The sequence below is a fragment of the Juglans regia genome, chromosome 11 (assembly GCF_001411555.2).
Source record: "Juglans regia cultivar Chandler chromosome 11, Walnut 2.0, whole genome shotgun sequence".
In the NCBI taxonomy this organism is placed as follows: Eukaryota; Viridiplantae; Streptophyta; class Magnoliopsida; order Fagales; family Juglandaceae; genus Juglans; species Juglans regia.
In genome coordinates this window covers 2295145-2313897 of record NC_049911.1, presented here as the reverse complement: position 1 = coordinate 2313897, position 18753 = coordinate 2295145, and the positions used below count along the sequence as shown (strand labels likewise).

Below are 18753 nucleotides of genomic sequence, written 5' to 3'. Positions count from 1 at the left end.
GAATGAACTTGGAATTTGAATTGGCCGAAACTAATATTCAAAACCCAATCGTATCAAATTCCAAACACTAATCCAATTAGATTGTAGAGGTGCTCTATATCTTACTCAATATCTCTCTTCTTGTCACCCTAATAATAAAAGAGTTGTAGGAAAGAAGTTTTAAAAAAAAGGCAAAGTCTAAGAGCATTAAAAATAAGTCTACAAATTGACCTAACTTCAAATAGCATTTATGACAAATTAGATTATAAGAGAAATAGGATTATATAAAAAAAAATTAGATTAAGTGAAAAATTAGATTACGTTCCTAGGAACTAGCTATTCAGATTCCTAGAAACTAGAGGTCATTGAAACTGTTCCCATCCCTTACAAAATGACAATAAAATTTATGTATGGAATGAGGTGTATACAGAAGGTGTGCGCGAGCATTTGTAAAGGAACATTTACAGAAAGCATCTGAAAATAATCTTTTCAAGGGGCACCAAAATTATAATAAACAATGGAAATCTCTACTTCACTCAAATAATACATTTTACTTCGAATACAAACTCCAACAAAATTTTGGTTACAAGCAAAATATTACACTAACAGTCCAATTCAAAAAACTAGATGATTGAATTACAGTAAATGCATTCATGAAACAAAGGGGAATTGCTTCTGACCAACAAAAACCTGATATATTATTTCCGTCACAGGAAAGAAAATGTTATCTTTTCTGGGTGAGGGAAGAAAAAACATAAAAAAAAAAAAAAAAAAATTGAAAATATGATTATATGAGAAAGAAGTATCGATCAATAGGGAACCAAATCTTGCAATCACTAATTGGGCTAAAGCTTAAGCAAATTTTCAGGCATCGGCCTTTTGGCCAGGAGGGGCTCCAGCAAGCCAACCCCACACCCCACCAGACCCCTGCCTCTCTTTTGCATTCAAGGCAGCTTGTTCGGATGCAGCCTTTTGTCTTTGGAGGAGTTCCAGTTCCTTCTGTAATGTCTCCATTGTTTGGAGCTTCTGCCGTAGTTCTGCAACATCAACCTGTCCGTTCATAGAGTAAATTAGCAGACAATCATATTCCAACATTTTTATTTTTAGCAATGTTATCCTTCATCCTTAGTCATACTGGTTGATGTGACACATTTGAACCTAAGGAGCCATTTAAAATGTGCCACATTAACCGGTGTGACTAAGGATGATAAAATCAAGGATGAAGACTGAATCTTTTTATACAAGTAAAATGTATTCCAGCAATTGAACCGTTCATTTTTATTCCTGAGCTTTTCATGCTCACCACTTACTTCAATAACTGTCACACTTACAATGATCTATTCCACTTAATGATTACATGTTCGAGCTAGAGGCTGTCAACTGGTGAGAACTTTCAATAACATGAAGTGATATCTCGACTTCCAGTCTTCACACATCCATAAGGTGTCTATAATGACATCCGGTCATAAAGGTTGGGCTTTCCCCTTTCCTCAGAATGAAGGTATTCATTCATTCAAATAGTGGAAGTCAAGTAATAGAGGTGTCTTCCAATTTAATTAACCAAGTTTAACAGCATGAGATAGAATCATAGATACCTCAAGTTTGAAACATCTTGATTGCTCAGCAGCAAGCTGACCACGAACAGATTGGAGCTCCTACAAGAAAAAATACAAGAAATTAAGGACATATATAGGGAGAAGGGCAAAAATATGCAACATTTTACTGAACATGGGAAATGCTCGGTCCACAAAAAGAATTAGCCGCGTCAGTTTGCAAGTTCTTTTTGTAATCTTCTTTGTAAACCTAACACTTCTCAATTTGAATTATCAAAGCAAATCTAAGAAATGCAAGCTTTTACTCCCCTTAACTTCAGAGTCCCATTTCCCTTTTTTGTCCAATACTCACGTCCACAACCAAAAGTTCAAAACAATTTTTTTCTTTGAAATGGCATTTGAAAGATAATAAAAAGTGTTATTCACACTGCATTAAATAGATCTCCTAACAGATTCTGCTTCTGTCAAAGAATACACTAAAAATAAACACAAAGTAATTTTATATTTGTTTTACACATGCAACTTCTTACCTTGTACAGTTCAGTGTTACGATTCTCGGCTTCTGATAACTCTTGCTTTAATTGCAGAGAGTGAATCTTCTCTTTGCTGAATGATGACTCTAATTCTTCTTTCTCTGCCTTGAAGGTTGCCAAAAGATGAATATTGCTTGGCTCACCTTTAGACTTCTGCGTGAAGCACAGAAATTGGTTGTGCCAAAGAGAGAGAGAGAGAGAGGGAGAGTAAGCACAAGTTACATGAATGCGCATAAAGAAACAAAGGTTAAATGGATATTGGGAACAATTTAGGAGTGGCATATGTGTCCTATGCGGAATTAGTACAAGAAACGAAGAGCTACTGTTCTTGAAAAAATGTATCTTCTGCAGAATAATAAAACATCAAGAGTAGATTTACTATTTTCAGGAGAAATTTTACATGGGCTCTTGCCTATTCTTATGTCAATAAAATTTGTTTATAGATCAAGAAAAGAAAATTTCAGAAGAAAATTAATTAATTAATGTACTAAATTATCCGGCATATAACAACCAGGTCATTTAACTGAGGCTCAAAATTGATTTACCATACCTAAGAGAGACAAACACTGAGTTTAGTCAAGAAGCTCTCTCTCACAAAATGCAACACAAATATTTCCAGTGGAAGCACTTGTAAATTTATGTTACTATTGGTGTTTGTAATCCCTAGGACTGTGAAAAACACTAAACTCCGACTTCATTCTGCTTTCTGCTCGAATTACACTCAGGTAATAAATGAGATCACACGTTACTTGAGAATGAGAAGTTCTTGCCCTTTATAGGGATTTCAAGAAGCTCAAATTTAACATTGACTGGTCCTCTTGGAGTGTAGGCACATAGTGTCTTGGGTTTTCCTTGAATCATTATAAAAGATATCAAAGCTAAACCTAACCAGAAATGTGAGACTAAGTCATGCCACCTATGATGAATTGACCTGATGACGATGCCAAGGATTTAAGGGAAGGGGAGATTATAATACTCTTGGATTGAGTATAGGTGGTGATGAATGGGATCCCAAATTGCTTGGGAAGGAGAAGTTATTGCCCTTTTAATGATTTGAAGAGTTCTGATGGTAACATTGACTAATCCTTTTGGAGCATATGCTCAAATGTGGCTTAAACTTTCCTTGGGTGGTAACAGATCGAAGTCAGAATCTCCAGAATTCAGAATCTGAGTTTGAATTCTAAAAGAGTCAATATTGGAGTTTGCAATCCGACAAAACTCTGCAACTTCAACTTTGACCCCGACTATTATTTAAGAAAAGAATAAAATTTACTTGATCTGATAAAATTGTGTCATTCTAAACCAATGATAATTGAGCAGCCTAATTATTAAACCACTTTAATCTATACCTCCAAATCTAGGGTTCAAATGCCTTGACTATTCTTTTGCTTATTATTATCTAAAAAATATGCTTAAAACGACATCATTAACTATCCATCTATTAATCACATTCACATAAACCTAGCTTCGTTCTGCAGTTATACACACACTCTCTCTCTCTGTCATCCTTGATTTTCGTCACTTCAATAGATCGCTCTAGTCCTCCACTCTGGCATTCGTTCCTATGGCTTTCTATGTCTTTGTCTTAATGATTTATTCCCATGGCTTTCGCTGTGGATGGTGGTTTGGTTAAAGGTCTTTATGATCTTGATGTTTATAGTCTCGAAGACCTAGTCATATTTTGAGTCTTTGATCCCTAATTGGTAGTTGTGGTTGTATTTTCTGGACAGATCTATGAATTTGTAGTTGTATTTGCGGGAAAAATCTGTGATTTTGTAGTTATATTTGCAGGACTTGCTAAGAATTTGTGGGTGTATTTTGGTTTTCTTGGGATATGTTCTAGGAAGGATTTTTTTTGTAAAATATTTCCTTTAATTAGTTTTTTTTATTCATTGGTATTGAGAATGCGTGAGGAAAAAAAAAAACCAGTTCCAAACAATAACTCCGAGACCTCTCTGGCACCGAACATGCGGGCAGAACTATCTCCGAATTGGAGTCAAGGTCCAAGAATGGTTCTGACTCCAATTAGATTCTGCTCGGAGTTCTGCATTCTGACTCCATCAGAGGCAAGGCACACCCTAAGCCATTCCTGTATTTGCTAAGTGGGATCTCCATGTCAACAGTAAGATTGCAGATAGCATAGCAGCATATTTCCAGTGAACTAAGATAAAAGCCAAAAAATTAACAATATTTCAACATTAGCAAGAATTCCATACCACAGGCTCTGACTCAGCATTGTCCATAACAATTTCCCTAATTTTCCCTTCTTGGCCTGCGTCAAACTCAGACTCCACATCTCTTGTAGGATTTGTAGCATTGTGCACAGCAGAAACACTGTCTGGGACAGGAGTTTCAATCATCTTTGATTGCAAGGTTGATTTGTGGCTTGGCTTTAGAACATTAACCTAACAGAAAGAAGCAAAATAAAGAAAGAATATGAAGCAAAAGCAGTAGAATAAAACCACGGCTAAGTCAAAGCAACCCTTCACCTCATTGTTGTAACGACCATTATATCCTCCAAAAGATATAAGTATGTCTTCACCATTGTAGGAGCTTACAACCACACCCAAGCCCTGAATAGAAGAAAATTAGATAGTTACCCACAACTTCAGAAAAAACAATATCAAGCTCCAAAAGAGGCTGGGATGACTTTGCTTGAAACCAGCGGCGATTTTTGACAAAAACCCTTCAAATTATTTGATCAATGCCTTGAAATTAATTGAACAATTAAAGATTCCTGCAAAACAAATACCTCACTGGCAACTGGAACTCGTCCTTGAACGGTAGTTACCACTGACCAAACAAGTGTAGACATGTTAAGGACAACGGTTTCCGAGACTCCTGCAAGAAGTAAATGAGAAAAAATAAATAGTTAATTGATTGGGAAATATGGAGCACTTCCGCTAAAAGTTGTAGCTCATATCCTGTTCAAAAAGAGATAATACGACACCACTACATTTCAGACCCAGTAAAAAAATACAGATAATTATCAGGGAGCTGAAAGATCTAAAGCTTATAACTTCAAAATGCATTTAATGAAATGATTAAGGCCATTCACTTCAAAATCTTATCCCACAGAGTGAATAAATGTCTGCTTAGAATCTGTTTCAAGAATCTAAGTCAACTCAATCAAACTGTGCTCCATGATATTAAATCACATTTCGATCACGATGTATATCCAAATATTAAATTTGTAGGTTGCATACCACTCTTATTGTCACCACCACCAACAATGAACCAATTCTCCCCAACTGTCACACCTGCATGTCCAGCCCGTGGAGTCGGTATCTCACCCTGTTGAGTGGGTCTTGACCATTCCATCTACACAATTGAAATGTGTGAAAGATAACTAACAGTTCCAGTGGGGAGCAAGATAGATTCAGGGGCAGTTGATTATCTTACAGCTTGCAAATCGAGAACATGCAGATCATTGAAGCAAGTAGCATGAGAACCACCACCAAAAATCAGAAGATAACGCTCAGCATGCACTGCAGCAGCATGATCAGATCTCGGAGAAGGAGACACTCCCCTGCAAAATAATAAATATATGATAAGATAAAAAAATTTACCAATATATATCTACTTTATATTCTATTCTATTATATTCTAGAGGACAGTACACAGAATGTAACAATGAAACTATTCATGGTATATGCCTAAAAGATAATGTTTCTTCTTTGTCTATTATAAGCCAGCCTTCAAGATAAAGAGTATTCATACAAGTAAAGAACAGACTGCAGAAAATTGGATTTAATTACAATTGCAAATTGTCTTTTGTATGGATGCCATTAACAAATAAAGAGTAACACCCCCATGCCAACAAAAAAAAAAGAGAAACAAAAGAATAAAAAGGCTTGAGATGTCTTACACAGCATCTATTTCATCCCAGGTCATAGTTTCTAGGTCGAGAATATGTAGATCATTTAGGAGAGTTCTCTTTGCATCTTCTCCACCAAAAATCACTAAGCTTGTCCCAAAAAGGGTCACTGACTGACCTCCACGTGATGCCTGTGAAGCACGAGTACAAGGTACATTTATGACACATAAAGGGGCACCATGGTTCAGAACAGTGACCAATTTTAGCTTAAAAGTACCAGTGAGCTCAAAAGTAACGCCAAACTGAGAAAACAGAGAATTAGAAATATGATTTTTCTAGATTCTTTATCGACAATTAATTCCGAAATGGACAAGACCATAAATTTCCACCCATCTTAGGAACATCCAAAAACCATAAGCACACTCCTGATTCAAGATTTTGAACCATGGCAAGGATTCATATATTTCTTGATTGTCAGAGATTTAAAAACATAAGAAAATACCAGATACCTACCGGCGCTTTACCATACGTCTTTAATGTTGACCAAGTGCTGGATTGCAGATCGAATGCCTTCACTGTCATGATAGAGAACAATAGTTTAGAAATACTACAATGAGGGTAACTGCAGTGCAAGCCAACCGTACGATTTCTTTTTCTTTTTTGACTAGGATAAAATAATTAATAAAAAATCATAAAACCTACCATACCATTTCACTGTCAATAATCCTGAGAAGATATATCTCTTTCTACAGGCGAATGGCGTGTAACCGAAAATTTGGGTTAGACATGGGGGAAGATTCCATTTTATTGCAAGACTTTTCTCTTCTCGCACTAAACAATTCTCCAACTTAAAACTTTCCACGATTTTTCCACTTTTATTGATGTGAAATTTTCTACAGGTGGAAAACTCTGAATATATCAAAGAAGTAAGTAGCAGTGACATTACCCTGTATAGTTTCGGTTGGATCCTTTGTATGTCCAGCAATTGAAAGAAGCTTATTTTCCCATGGTATCTAGAAAAAAAACGATATTTTTACCACTAATTAAAATTGTCATCAATGGAAAATATTTTTTTTTTATCAGCGTTATCAATGGAAAATGTCTGCAGAAGAAAATAGATGTTATGTAAAAGTTCATAAATCTTCATGAAAAGTCTACATACTAACCAAGGAATGACCAGCACAAGGAGAAAATGTCACTGGCGATGATGACTCAAGTGACTCAGCCCCAGTCTTTGCCTCAATCTTTGACCAAGCCCAACTTCTAAAATCCAGGACCTGCATTGCTCCTCAAATTAGGGAAGAAAATTTTGTAATCATATAAATGTAAAAGTAAAAAATAAATAAATTTTGAATGTAAAACAGGGACTTCATCTATAAGAAGAAAAAACATTAAGAAACAAAGTTAAGAATTGCAAAAGCACAGAATTATATGCGCAAGTCACCAAGTGATAGCTCCTTTTACTTTTCCCTTTTTGAAAGGAGCAACAATTATCAAAATTTGAAAGAGCATATTCCCTCCCCACTCGCCCCCCAAAATATATATATATATATATGTATATAAATTAATAGCACAAAGGAGAGTAAGCCAAATATGAATGATGTACAGGAGATAATGAATGAAAATGCAGCACCTAGGCTATAGCTCAAGAAAAAAGATAAAATGGAAGAAGCTATTCTAGATAGCATGAGCTCAACTATGTATGTCTATGTACAGATAATTTACTTACATGAATATCATTGAGGTAACGACCATTATGATTTCCTCCATATATGTACATCTTGTCTTGCACGACTGCTGCACCATGCTGAAAATACGTGCTTTGTTCAGACAAAAGAAGAACAAGAAGAAAATGCCTAGAACCAGTTTATATTACAGAGAAGACATGTATATACCTCATATCGGGCTTTTGGGCGTTGACCAGATATTGGAGGGGCAACCCATTGATCATAGACAGTAACTGAACCAAGGCCTTCCAAGACAACATCTTTATCCTGAGTTTCCGTCAGGCTCCCATTCTCAGTTGGGATAGTCTTTGTCTCAAAAGAATTCCCATTCACAACCACTGGCTCAACTGTTGAATTATGCTATGTACCATTTGTGAAAATTACACAAGAAAAACATATAGTTAGTACGAAAGCAATGAAGGGAGAGATTTATAGCCCCCCATGCAAAACTAAGTATAATGTTAGTTAAGGCTCTCGTCAACATGCAATTCAATTACCAGTTATTCCTCTTTCCCCATCACAATACTAAAAACAGATATTGGAGAAGATCCAAACACTAGGGAGTGAGAACATAAATGAATATACTTACAAAAACAAGAAGATTTTATTTTTTATTTTGAATGGACCTTATCAAAAGTAAATGAAACACGAATGTATATACATGCCCAACCAACAATCGAGATCTATACATTCACATTTAAAGAAAACATCAGAGACAAACTTGGCGGATTAAAATGGATCACCCAGGAGAAGCATGTCTAACTTTTCAATAAACAAAATAAAGCCAGTTGATTAAAAATGGAGGACAGAGTGATGTTGATTATGTGATAAAATAACTGAGTAGTGGTGTTGGCAGTGGCGATGGAAGAAGGGTCGCAATCAGGCAATGCCAAGTGTGAAAGCAGTGAGGTTAAGGGTGATGGTGTGGAGTAGGAAGTGGCAGTGGTATGGTAATGGAGGTCTAAGTGAGACATTGTTAATGTGGTACAATGCTTTTTGTGATTTGGTGTGTCTTCGGGGTAGCATCAGTACAAAGGAGAATGGATATTTGCCAAAATATAGAGCCAGCAACAGCAGTTGCGGTACCGGTAATATTGTTGGTGTCCATGGGTAGTGACAGCAGAGATATATTGCACTTACTCTAGTTAGTAAGTCATCAATCATGTTCAAATGTAAACATTGAATTCTTAATTGGCACTGAGAAATGAATCCATGGCCAATTTTTAAAAGTAGAACGAGAAGAAACCACAAATATATACAAGTTCTGCATACTCACATTCATTTGGACATCCATTACAGGCTCTGCAACAAAGTTAGATGCTCTTGAATACCAACTTGGATCTTCTTCCTACCCAAAAAGAAAAGAAAAGAAAACAATCAGCTAAGCTCCTGCAAGAAATTACAGTGGCATGGCCCAGAAAATCTAATTTGCATGGACCTCCAATATTTTCACAAAGAGACGCATTGCTTCGGTGGATGACATGTTTCCAAGCCCACTCCAACTGCATAAATAATAAAATCCTTATGCAAATGAAATAAAAAAGTAGCAAAACAGATAAATGAAACTACATACATCAAGTAAAAAGGCAAGGAAACCAAGCATCAGATGGCCTAAAATTGCATAAGGATCACATTCCGCATCATACATTGTATGTCACAGCAGTTACCTTTTTCCACATCCCAGAAAACTCCCACCCAACTCTCCACAAGAATTAAACACTGGTGTGATTATTTCATAGATTTCTTAATTCTAACAAGCATTGTTTCTATTTTATATTTTTTTTTTATAAGTAAAACAAGACTTTATTAATATACCAAATGTCGAATTCAGAGAAAATGCCCTAATTAGCATTGTTTCTATTTTATATTAACATTTCAAACTTCTCCCTCGAGCCATTTTCGGCTTTCCCAACACTAAGGCTGCAAACTAATTAGTCCCATATATCATGTATTGTAGTATAAGAAGCCTGAAACGAATAGGAATTACAAAATACTTTTCGGCATCTAATTTTCAAACCAAGAACAGTTAACGAAGAATTTACCTAAGAACAGTGCAAAACCTACACTCTCCTAGCATTATGATAATAGTTTCATTTCCACGTCTAGGAAACTTCATTTGAAAAAAAAAAAAAAAGATTTTACACTACAAGAGTGAATATAGTGTTTGCTAGGATAAAAAACAATAATATGATCCTAATCAAAATAATAATAATAATCTGAAAGAAGAGTTTGAGATTAAGGACACGAACCTCTGCCATTTTGTATACTCAACAACTTTCCAAGAATTAGGCTCCTGTATGTTACAAGGTCCTACTGTCGCCTACAATTGAAATGAAACCAGAAAATTAAGTATTCAGTGACGAGCACACCAAATCAAAGAAACAATTCTTCGTCAAAAACTCTGAAACATTCACCGATCAAATACTCCACATTAACATTAAGCTACTCAATCATCGACACTTAAATTGCCATACAGATTAATCCCAATTCTCATTCACCGAGTTTCAAATTCTCCCCTCCCCTCTCCCCACTTATTCCGCAGTAGCCAATCACAAGATTCACAACCACAGATCAGCCATTTCCAAGGAGCCGATATCAACCCTAACATCCAGATCTACCTAAAAACTACATTCAAACAACAAAACGCAGGCATTTCAACCCCAATTACCAATATAGACCACGCACAACAGAGACTCAAGCTGCGTATAGCTCCAAAAAACTAACAATCCAAAAAAACCGAATCAAGCGCAGCGTTGCACCAAATACAGCACGCAAATCAAATCAACCCCAAATTGACACGCAATGCACCCACCAACAATGATATTTTCCATTGATCTGAACAGAAATCAGAACAGAAAAACCAAAGCGGCGTGCGGTTTAATCGAAAAGCACCGGATCGGTGACAAACGGAATAGAGATAACGAGAATTGGCTTATGGTGGTGGTACCTGTTGATACAAGCCATAAAGGATGGCAGCGGATTCTTTGGAGAACTTGGAGGTGAGTGCCTTGAAGGTGGAGTTAGGGTCGCCATCGAAGCCGGCGTAGGAGGCCGCTGCGTAGAAGCGCTCCGGGTATTGGAGCCCAGAGGTCGCCCGCGCCATCGCCATTGGTCTCCCTGTGGTCTGCGCTCAGATCGACGGGTATTTAACAATTGGAAAATATTGCAGCTGGAAAATGCTAAAGAAATTCAGGAACGTGTTTGGGGGTGGATGCCTCGTCTTTGGATTAGATCTCACTCTCTCTCCCCGTTGAGTTTTCGAGCGGAAAACGGGAAAACAATGAAATGGATTCTTCCAGTAAACCAAAGAAAAAACAAACAGAAATGAGAAGTTTGGTACGAATCAAAACATAAAGAATCCGGTTTGCAAAACGAAAATATCTCCCTCGTATCGTAAATACAATTTTTTTCAAATTCTATATATAATAAATAATTTTTCTTTTTTAATTTTAAAATAAAAATAATATTATAATATCATTTTATTCAATTTTTAACAAAATATTTTATATCATTTCATCTAAAATTATAATGAAACCGAACTTTAAACATAAAAACCAGTAAAATATTTAAATAACATTATTAATTTGATGGACACATATTAGGTGAATATTATATTTCAACTATAATTATTTGTATTTTTTAAAATCCATAGGGGTATAAATTATGCATTACCACATTCCGCTTGATAAGACTCGTGTTATTTCTAATTTTTTTCCTAATTTACATTTTAACCCTATTGTTAACACACATTACAAAAGTTAACAATGATACAGGACGTTATGCTTTTTAAGTCAAGGATATACATTTATTTTATTTCGATTTTGTCTTGAAAAATATTATAATCACAACAAATTTTTATAAATTTATAAATTGATATAATTTCATGTAATATATTAATTCTACTTTATAATAAAATAAATTTTTTAATGTCAATTAGTTTTGTGGAAACACTTTTATCTCTCATTGCTTGTTGGTGATACGTTAATGGCATAATAGTTTTCTCAATGTTAGTATGATGGGATTTAAAAGAGAGATTGTAATAGAGTCAAAACTCTTCATACTTGTGAAAGAAGGTGTTCTGTTACATATCACAGAGAGAGGGTGGAAAGGAGAGAGTACTTTACTGCTGGATTCAAAGATAGTGCAATGGCTTGGAGGACCAGTGAAAGAATGCTTGAGTGGGGAAAATAATGATTTTTATACCACAAATAGGGAAGGATATCGTAGTTTTATAGCACATAAGTGCTCAAATAATCGAGAGCGCTATATGGTGGTGGCAGAGTATTGCGAGGGAGGAATAAGTTTTTTGTTAGTACTTGAAGGTGAAGGGGAGAGGGGATGGAGGAGACAGATGGAGGTTCTATTGGAGTATACACATGAAGGGAGAAATAGAGATGGGTTGCATGGAGGAACTCGTGTTAGTTTCAAGGTACCCCTAACTTCATTCTAGCGGGTAAGCTAAAAGCACTAAAAAAAGATGTGAAGTTTTGGAATATGCAGTCTTTTGGAGATATAGGGAAGCACGAGAAAATCAATGTGATGGAGATCTAGGAGTTCGAGAGGTTACAAGAGACTCAGCCTCTTACATAGGACGAGTTAGCACAAATGACGATGTTGACTACGGACCTTGAAATGATTATATTATTATAAGAGACATCATGGCTTCAAAAATCGAGAGCCTTGTGGTTGAGGGAAGAAGATAAAAGTACCAAATCTTTCCATAGAATTGTGAACTCCTATAAGAGAAACAACAATATTGAGATGCTAAAAATTGACGGTATTGAGTGTAAGGAATAGCATGTTATCCACAATCATGTAGTAGATTTATTTGAGCAGCTTCTAACTAAGAGGGAGGGATGACAGCCTACTCTTGATGGTCTTGCTTTTGACGCCATTGAGTTGAATGATGTATCTTGGATGGAGAGGGCCTTTGAGGAGGCGAAGGTTTACAATGTAGTGAAGAAAATGGGTAAAGACAAGGCATCGGGGCTTGATGGTTTCTCTATGAGCTTCTTTCTAACTTGTTGGGAAGTGATAAAATAAGATCTTATGCGGGTGTTTCAGGAGCTATTCTCGGTTGAAAATTTTGAGAAAAATCTTAATACCACTTTTCTTGCATTACTACCAAAGAAGGTGAAAGCTATGGAGGTTAAGGAGTTTCGGCCCATAAGCTTAGTTAATGAGGTATATAAGATAATTTCCAAAGGGTTGGCGAATCATCTAAGTGAGGTTGTGGGGAAAATCATTACAAAACCCCAAAAATGCTTTTGTAAAAGGGAGACAAATTCTTGATGTGGTTCTTATTGCTAATGAATGTTTGGATAGTAGATTGAAGGCTGGCACAATATGGATCATTTGCAAGCTAGACATGGAGAAGGCTTATGATCACATTAACTGAGATTTCCTTCTCTACCTTCGTGGGAGGTGTGGTTTTGGGAAGAGGTGATGGTCGTGGATTCATTTGTGCATATCAACGGTGAAATTCTCAATGTTGATAAATGGTAGTCCATCTGGTTTTTTTCATAGCACACAATGCCTAAGACCAGGAGATCTGTTGTCGTCATTGTTGTTTGTTATTGTGATGTAGGTGCTTAGTATGATGACCTCGACATTGATTAATAATGGTTTTGTGGATGACTTTTCGATTAGAACCCCGGAGAGGTGAACCATTAACATATCTCACTTGTTGTTTGCAGATGATACACTTATCTTTTGTAAGAGTGATCAAAATCATATTCAAGCACCGAAGGCCTTGCTCATTTGTTTTGAAGTAGCATCCGGGTTGAAAGTGAATTTCGACAAATCAAAGATGGTGCCTATTGGAAGTGTTCTTAATTTATGACAGCTAGCCAACATGTTGGGGATGTAAGATAGCCTCACTTCCTATGACTTACCTGGGCCTTCTGTTGGGGACTTATTCGAGAGCGTCTTCTTTATGGGACACATTGGTTGAGAAAGTAGAGCTGAGACTGACAGGATGGAAAATGATGTATTTGTCAAAAGGTGGTAGGATTACGTTGATTAAAAGTACTTTATCTAACCTACCAATTTATTTTTTATCCTTGTTCCCTATACCTATAAGTGTGGCGGTTCGAATTGAGAAACTCCAATGTGATTTCTTATGGAGTGGAATGAGGGAGGAGTTCAAGTTTCACCTAATCAAGTGGGAGAAGGTACGCCGCCTCATTTCTAATGGTGGTTTGGGCATTAGGAGAATGATGATCTTTAATTGGACGTTACTTGGTAAATGGCTGTGGAGATGTCATAAGGAACCAGAAGTCCTGTGAAAATTGGTGATTGAGAACAAATATGGAAGTTTAAGTTTATAGGGAGAGGTGCACTAAAGAAGTAAGGGGCATATGAAGTGGGTTTGTGGAAACATGTTCGAAGAGGATGAGAAGTCTTGACTAGACACACTAGACTATGGGTGTAAATTTAAACCGGAAAATCGAAAAATCGGTCCGGACCGGACCAAACCAGACTGGTTGGTCCGATTTTGAACTGGTCCAGTTCGGAACCGATTCCTATTTTATGAAAACCAGTCGAATCCGATCCAGTTTCAGTTCCTTAGTTTCCGGGACAGGACTGGTTGAAAATATATATATATATATATATACAAATTAATTTTATATATTATACAAAATATTTATATATATAATATATAATTATATATTAAATTTTTAAATATAATATATATAATTATATATCATATATAAAATAATTTCATATTATAATTTATAAATTATAACATAAAATGTTAATCTTAAATATGAACATTTATAATTTGTTTGATCATATGTTATTAATATAATTATATATAAGATAATGTTGTTATAATTTATAAAATAAAAGTTTAATCTTAAAGATGAAAATTTAATTGATCATATGCTTTAAACATAATATATATATATATATAATTATTAATAACATTTTATTATAAGAAGTAACACTTTATTATATGTTTTTTGTATTTAAAAAAAACCTGAAAACCAGACCGGACCGAACTGGTTACACCCTTATACTATACTTCAGTTGGGTGAGGGTTTCATGATTAATTTTGGAGATATATTTGGTGCGGTAATAGTACTCTACAAGAGATATTCCCTTCACTGTTCAATATTGCCAGTGCTAAAGATGTCTCAGTGGCGGAAGTCATGGAGATATTTGGGAGGCAAATCCGTTGGAACATCATCTTTATTAGGGCGACACAAGACTAAAAAATGAGCAATTTTGAATATTCTTACAACCTTTTGTACTCCATAAAACCAAGCATTCAGTAAAAAGAGTTAATGTGGTAGATATCCGATGGAAAAAGTGTATTCTCGATTCACTCTTTTAATAAGGCTCTCACACAAGAATCAAAAACTCAATTTTCGTGGAGAAGACTTTGGAGACATAATGTACCTCCCAAAGTATATATTTTCTTTGTGTGGATAGCCTCGTTCGGGAAGATTCTCACAATCGAAAATTTGAGAAAACGAAGAGTAATCATTGTAGATTGGTGTTGCATGTGTATAGAAGGGGGAGAGTTTGTAAACCATCTCTTACTACATTGTGAGACAACTCGGGTATTATGGAATGAGGTGTTCAGGAGATTAGACTTGTTTTGGATTATGCTGGAGACAATGGTGGCAATGGTGGCCAGTTGGACAAATCTAAAAAGCATGCAACAGATTAAAGCTGTTTGGAAGATGAGCCCTATATGCATTATGTAGTGTTTATGGCATGAACATAATGACAGGACATTTGAAGACAATGAGAGATCGTAGGGCTGAGCAAAAATCCGACAATCCAACTCCGAATCCGGCTCCGCTCCGGCTCCGCTCCGGCTCCGCTCCGGCTCCGCTCCGATTCCGCTCCGGCTCCGACTTGTCGGAGTCGGAGTCGGAGGTTTTTTCTTCTTGGAAGTCGGAGTCGGAGTCGGATCCATTGAAGATCCGACTCCGACTCCGCTCCGATCCGACTCCGATCCTCCGCCTCCGCCTCCGCATCCGCCTCCGAAGTCGCCCTCCGCCTCCGCCTCCGCCTCCGAGTTTATACATATTTTATAAAATATGTGTTTTTCTATATATTAATTATTTAAATTTTATACAACTATATCTTATATAGTTAGTTAAACTCAATAATATACTAGTTAAATAATATATTTATACTACAATATATAGACTAAATTGACTAATAATAGTTTAGTATATAACTATATGTAAATATCATACTATTACAAATTTACAATATTACTACCATGTAACACTAAATTACTAATGTATAAATATAATAGCATATAATACTAATAATTAATGTATATATAATATACTATAAACACTAAGATGAATAATGACATCGACATGTAATATTGTAATACTAATGTATAAACACTAATCTATAAATTTATAATAACATATAATACTAATGTATAATAACTATTAATATAACTATTAGTATAACTAATATCACTACTAGTATAACTAATATTAATACTAATACTAATATACTAATACTATTATATAGTTATATTAAATTAAAATCATTATAGCAAGTACTAATATATAATTATTCTAATCACTACAACTAATTCTAATACTAATATAGACTATAGTTATAACTTGTAGTATCATAATTATACTAAATCACTATAACTTATACTAATATAGTTATACTAAATGACTATAAGTTATAACTATAACTATATATATTATATAGTATTAATATCACTATTAGTATAATATATAGTATTAATAATAACTAATAGTCTAATACTAATATAACTATTAATATAACTAATATCACTACTAGTATAACTAATATTAATACTAATACTATTATATAGTTATACTAAATTAAAATCATTATAGCAAATACTAATATATAGTTATTCTAATCACTACAACTAATTCTAATACTAATATAGACTATAGTTATAACTTGTAGTATCATAATTATACTAAATCACTATAACTTATACTAATATAGTTATACTAAATGACTATAAGTTATAACTATAACTATATATATAATATATAGTATTAATATCACTATTAGTATAATATATAGTATAACTAATATTAATACTAATACTATATATAGTTATACTAAATTAAAATCATTATAGCAAATACTAATATATAGTTATTCTAATACACTACAACTAATTCTAAATTCTTATACTAATATAGTTATACTAAATGACTATAACTATAACTATATATATTATATAGTATTAATATCACTATTAGTATAATATATAGTATTAATAATAACTAATAGTCTAATACTAATATAACTATTAGTATAACTAAATCCCTATATAATAATATATATCATATATTTTTTTTATGAATCTTCATATATATATATAATATAAAATAGATTCATATTAATTAGTATATAATGTATATTAGTATATTACTATAGTAACTATTCATTATAAAAATTTAAAAAAAAAAAAAAAAACTTATTCATTTATCATTACAGCAAAAACGGCACCGTTGGATACTGGGAGGGTATTGATTCATTTATCTTAGAATTAGGTCTGCACTGCAGTCCCTCTCTCTCGCGCAAGTCACCCGGTCCCTCTCTCTCGCGCAGGCTCGCAGCGCCACAGCCCTCTCGGCTCTCTCGCGCAGCGTCTCCCTCGCACGGCCCGAATCGTAGAGCCCCTCTCTGTCGCGCAACCCCTCTCTCGCAGAACCCCTCTCTCGCGCAGCGTCTCCCTCGCACGGCCCGAATCGCAGAGCCCCTCTCTCGCCGTCTCGCGCAACCCTCCTCTCACGGAGTCACGCAGGCCGCAGCTCCTCTTGGTAACCGATTACCCAAATCCATCTCTGTTCTTTAATCAAATTTTTGAGGTTGATAATGTTGATTTTTTCGAATTTTTGAGGTTGATAATGTTGATTTTTTCGAATCTTTGAGGTTGATAATGTTGATTTTTGTTGGTTCTATAATTAATTCCTAGCTGTACGAATAGTCTGATGTAGAAGGATTTGAACATGGAAAGCTAAAGAGGTTGCAGTGATTCTGATTTTGATGTGTTTAATTTCATTCTATAAATGATAGTTTTATTTGTATTAGGCAAACAACATCTTGGCTGTTTTAGTGATTATAACCGATTATATGTGATATATTTGGCTGTTTTAGTGATTATATGTAACCGATTATATGTAATTTTTGATGTTGTTTTCTCAAATATATTTGGCTATTTTAGTGATTGTAAAACATCCACAAGTTGAGTTAATGAGTTTGTATTATGCTTTTGGGGCTGTGTTTGGCTGTTTTAGTGATTGTCTTAACCGTATTATTTTATTTGTTTATTGTGTGTTAGTTCTTAAATCATGAATATAGAAGGCAGAAACACGTCTACATCCACAACTGCATCTTCTCCTGCATCCCTGAACAGCCTATTGATGCTCCTTGTCCCATGGTTGAAGAGTCCATCGGACCAATAGAATCTTCGGTAGGCACTCGGACTCCTAGTGCCTTCTGTTCTAACCCTCGCCCTCCACCTGGTAGTAGAGTTCCTAAGAATAAGTCTTTAGTATGGGTCCACTTCACAAGAGTGCCCGATTGTGATCCTGAAGAGCCTATAGCTACTTGTAACCATTGTGGGAGGCAATGGAAATGCCATCCCAAAAGGCAAGGCACTTCGGCCATGAAAACACACATCCAACTTTGTCCCAAAAACCGTAAGAGTAAGTTGGACAACACTCAAACATTCTTGGTCCCGGAAGCAAGAATTGAAGGCCAAGGGGAGAAGACCTTAGGGATGACCAAGTACAATGAGAAAAAAATCCGGGCAGCCCTTGCTAGGATGGTGATAGTGGATGAGTTACCCTTTAGGGTTGTTGAGGACCAAGGGTTTCGGGAATACACTAAATCTCTTGATCCTAGGTTTTCAATTCCTTCTCGATTTATCGTAATGCGTGACTGTATGAGGCTATTTTTGAAAGAGAAAGATAGCTTGAAGAAAATGTTTTTGACCACCAAACAAAGAGTGTGCCTGACCACTGACACTTGGACTTCTATCCAAAATATTAATTACATGTGTGTGACCGCTCACTTTATTGATGGTGAGTGGAAGTTGCAGAAGCGGATCATTTCATTCGTTCGGATTAGTGACCACAAGGGGGCAACGATTGGGAGGGAGTTGG

General features: G+C 35.3%; 1 protein-coding gene across 1 annotated transcript; it reads right to left on the bottom strand.

Annotated features, from left to right (window-relative positions):
- Window positions 1-510: 510 nt before the first annotated feature.
- LOC109012724 (acyl-CoA-binding domain-containing protein 4) lies at window positions 511-10944 on the bottom strand. The gene is made up of 18 exons (XM_018994517.2): window positions 10557-10944; window positions 9859-9929; window positions 9048-9111; window positions 8886-8957; window positions 7778-7969; window positions 7612-7689; window positions 7049-7159; window positions 6829-6895; window positions 6396-6457; window positions 5934-6073; window positions 5468-5594; window positions 5272-5386; window positions 4818-4906; window positions 4555-4638; window positions 4282-4470; window positions 2063-2218; window positions 1575-1634; window positions 511-1029 (listed from the first exon to the last, which is right to left on the bottom strand). Exons 1-18 carry the CDS (start codon window positions 10716-10718, stop codon window positions 844-846), a joined length of 2025 nt encoding a protein of 674 aa, XP_018850062.1. The 5' UTR covers window positions 10719-10944; the 3' UTR covers window positions 511-843.
- Between the last annotated feature and the right edge of the window lie 7809 nt (window positions 10945-18753).

Excerpts from the sequence above, each read along its gene's own strand:
- LOC109012724 (XM_018994517.2), bottom strand. The coding sequence starts at position 10,718 with ATGGCGATGGCGCGGGCGACCTCTGGGCTCCAATACCCGGAGCGCTTC. Across the intron at positions 6,896-7,048 it reads CTTGTGCTGGTCATTCCTTG|ATACCATGGGAAAATAAGCT; the intron begins GTTAGTATGTAG and ends TTTTTTTTCTAG. Across the intron at positions 5,387-5,467 it reads ATGTTCTCGATTTGCAAGCT|ATGGAATGGTCAAGACCCAC; the intron begins GTAAGATAATCA and ends TCAATTGTGTAG.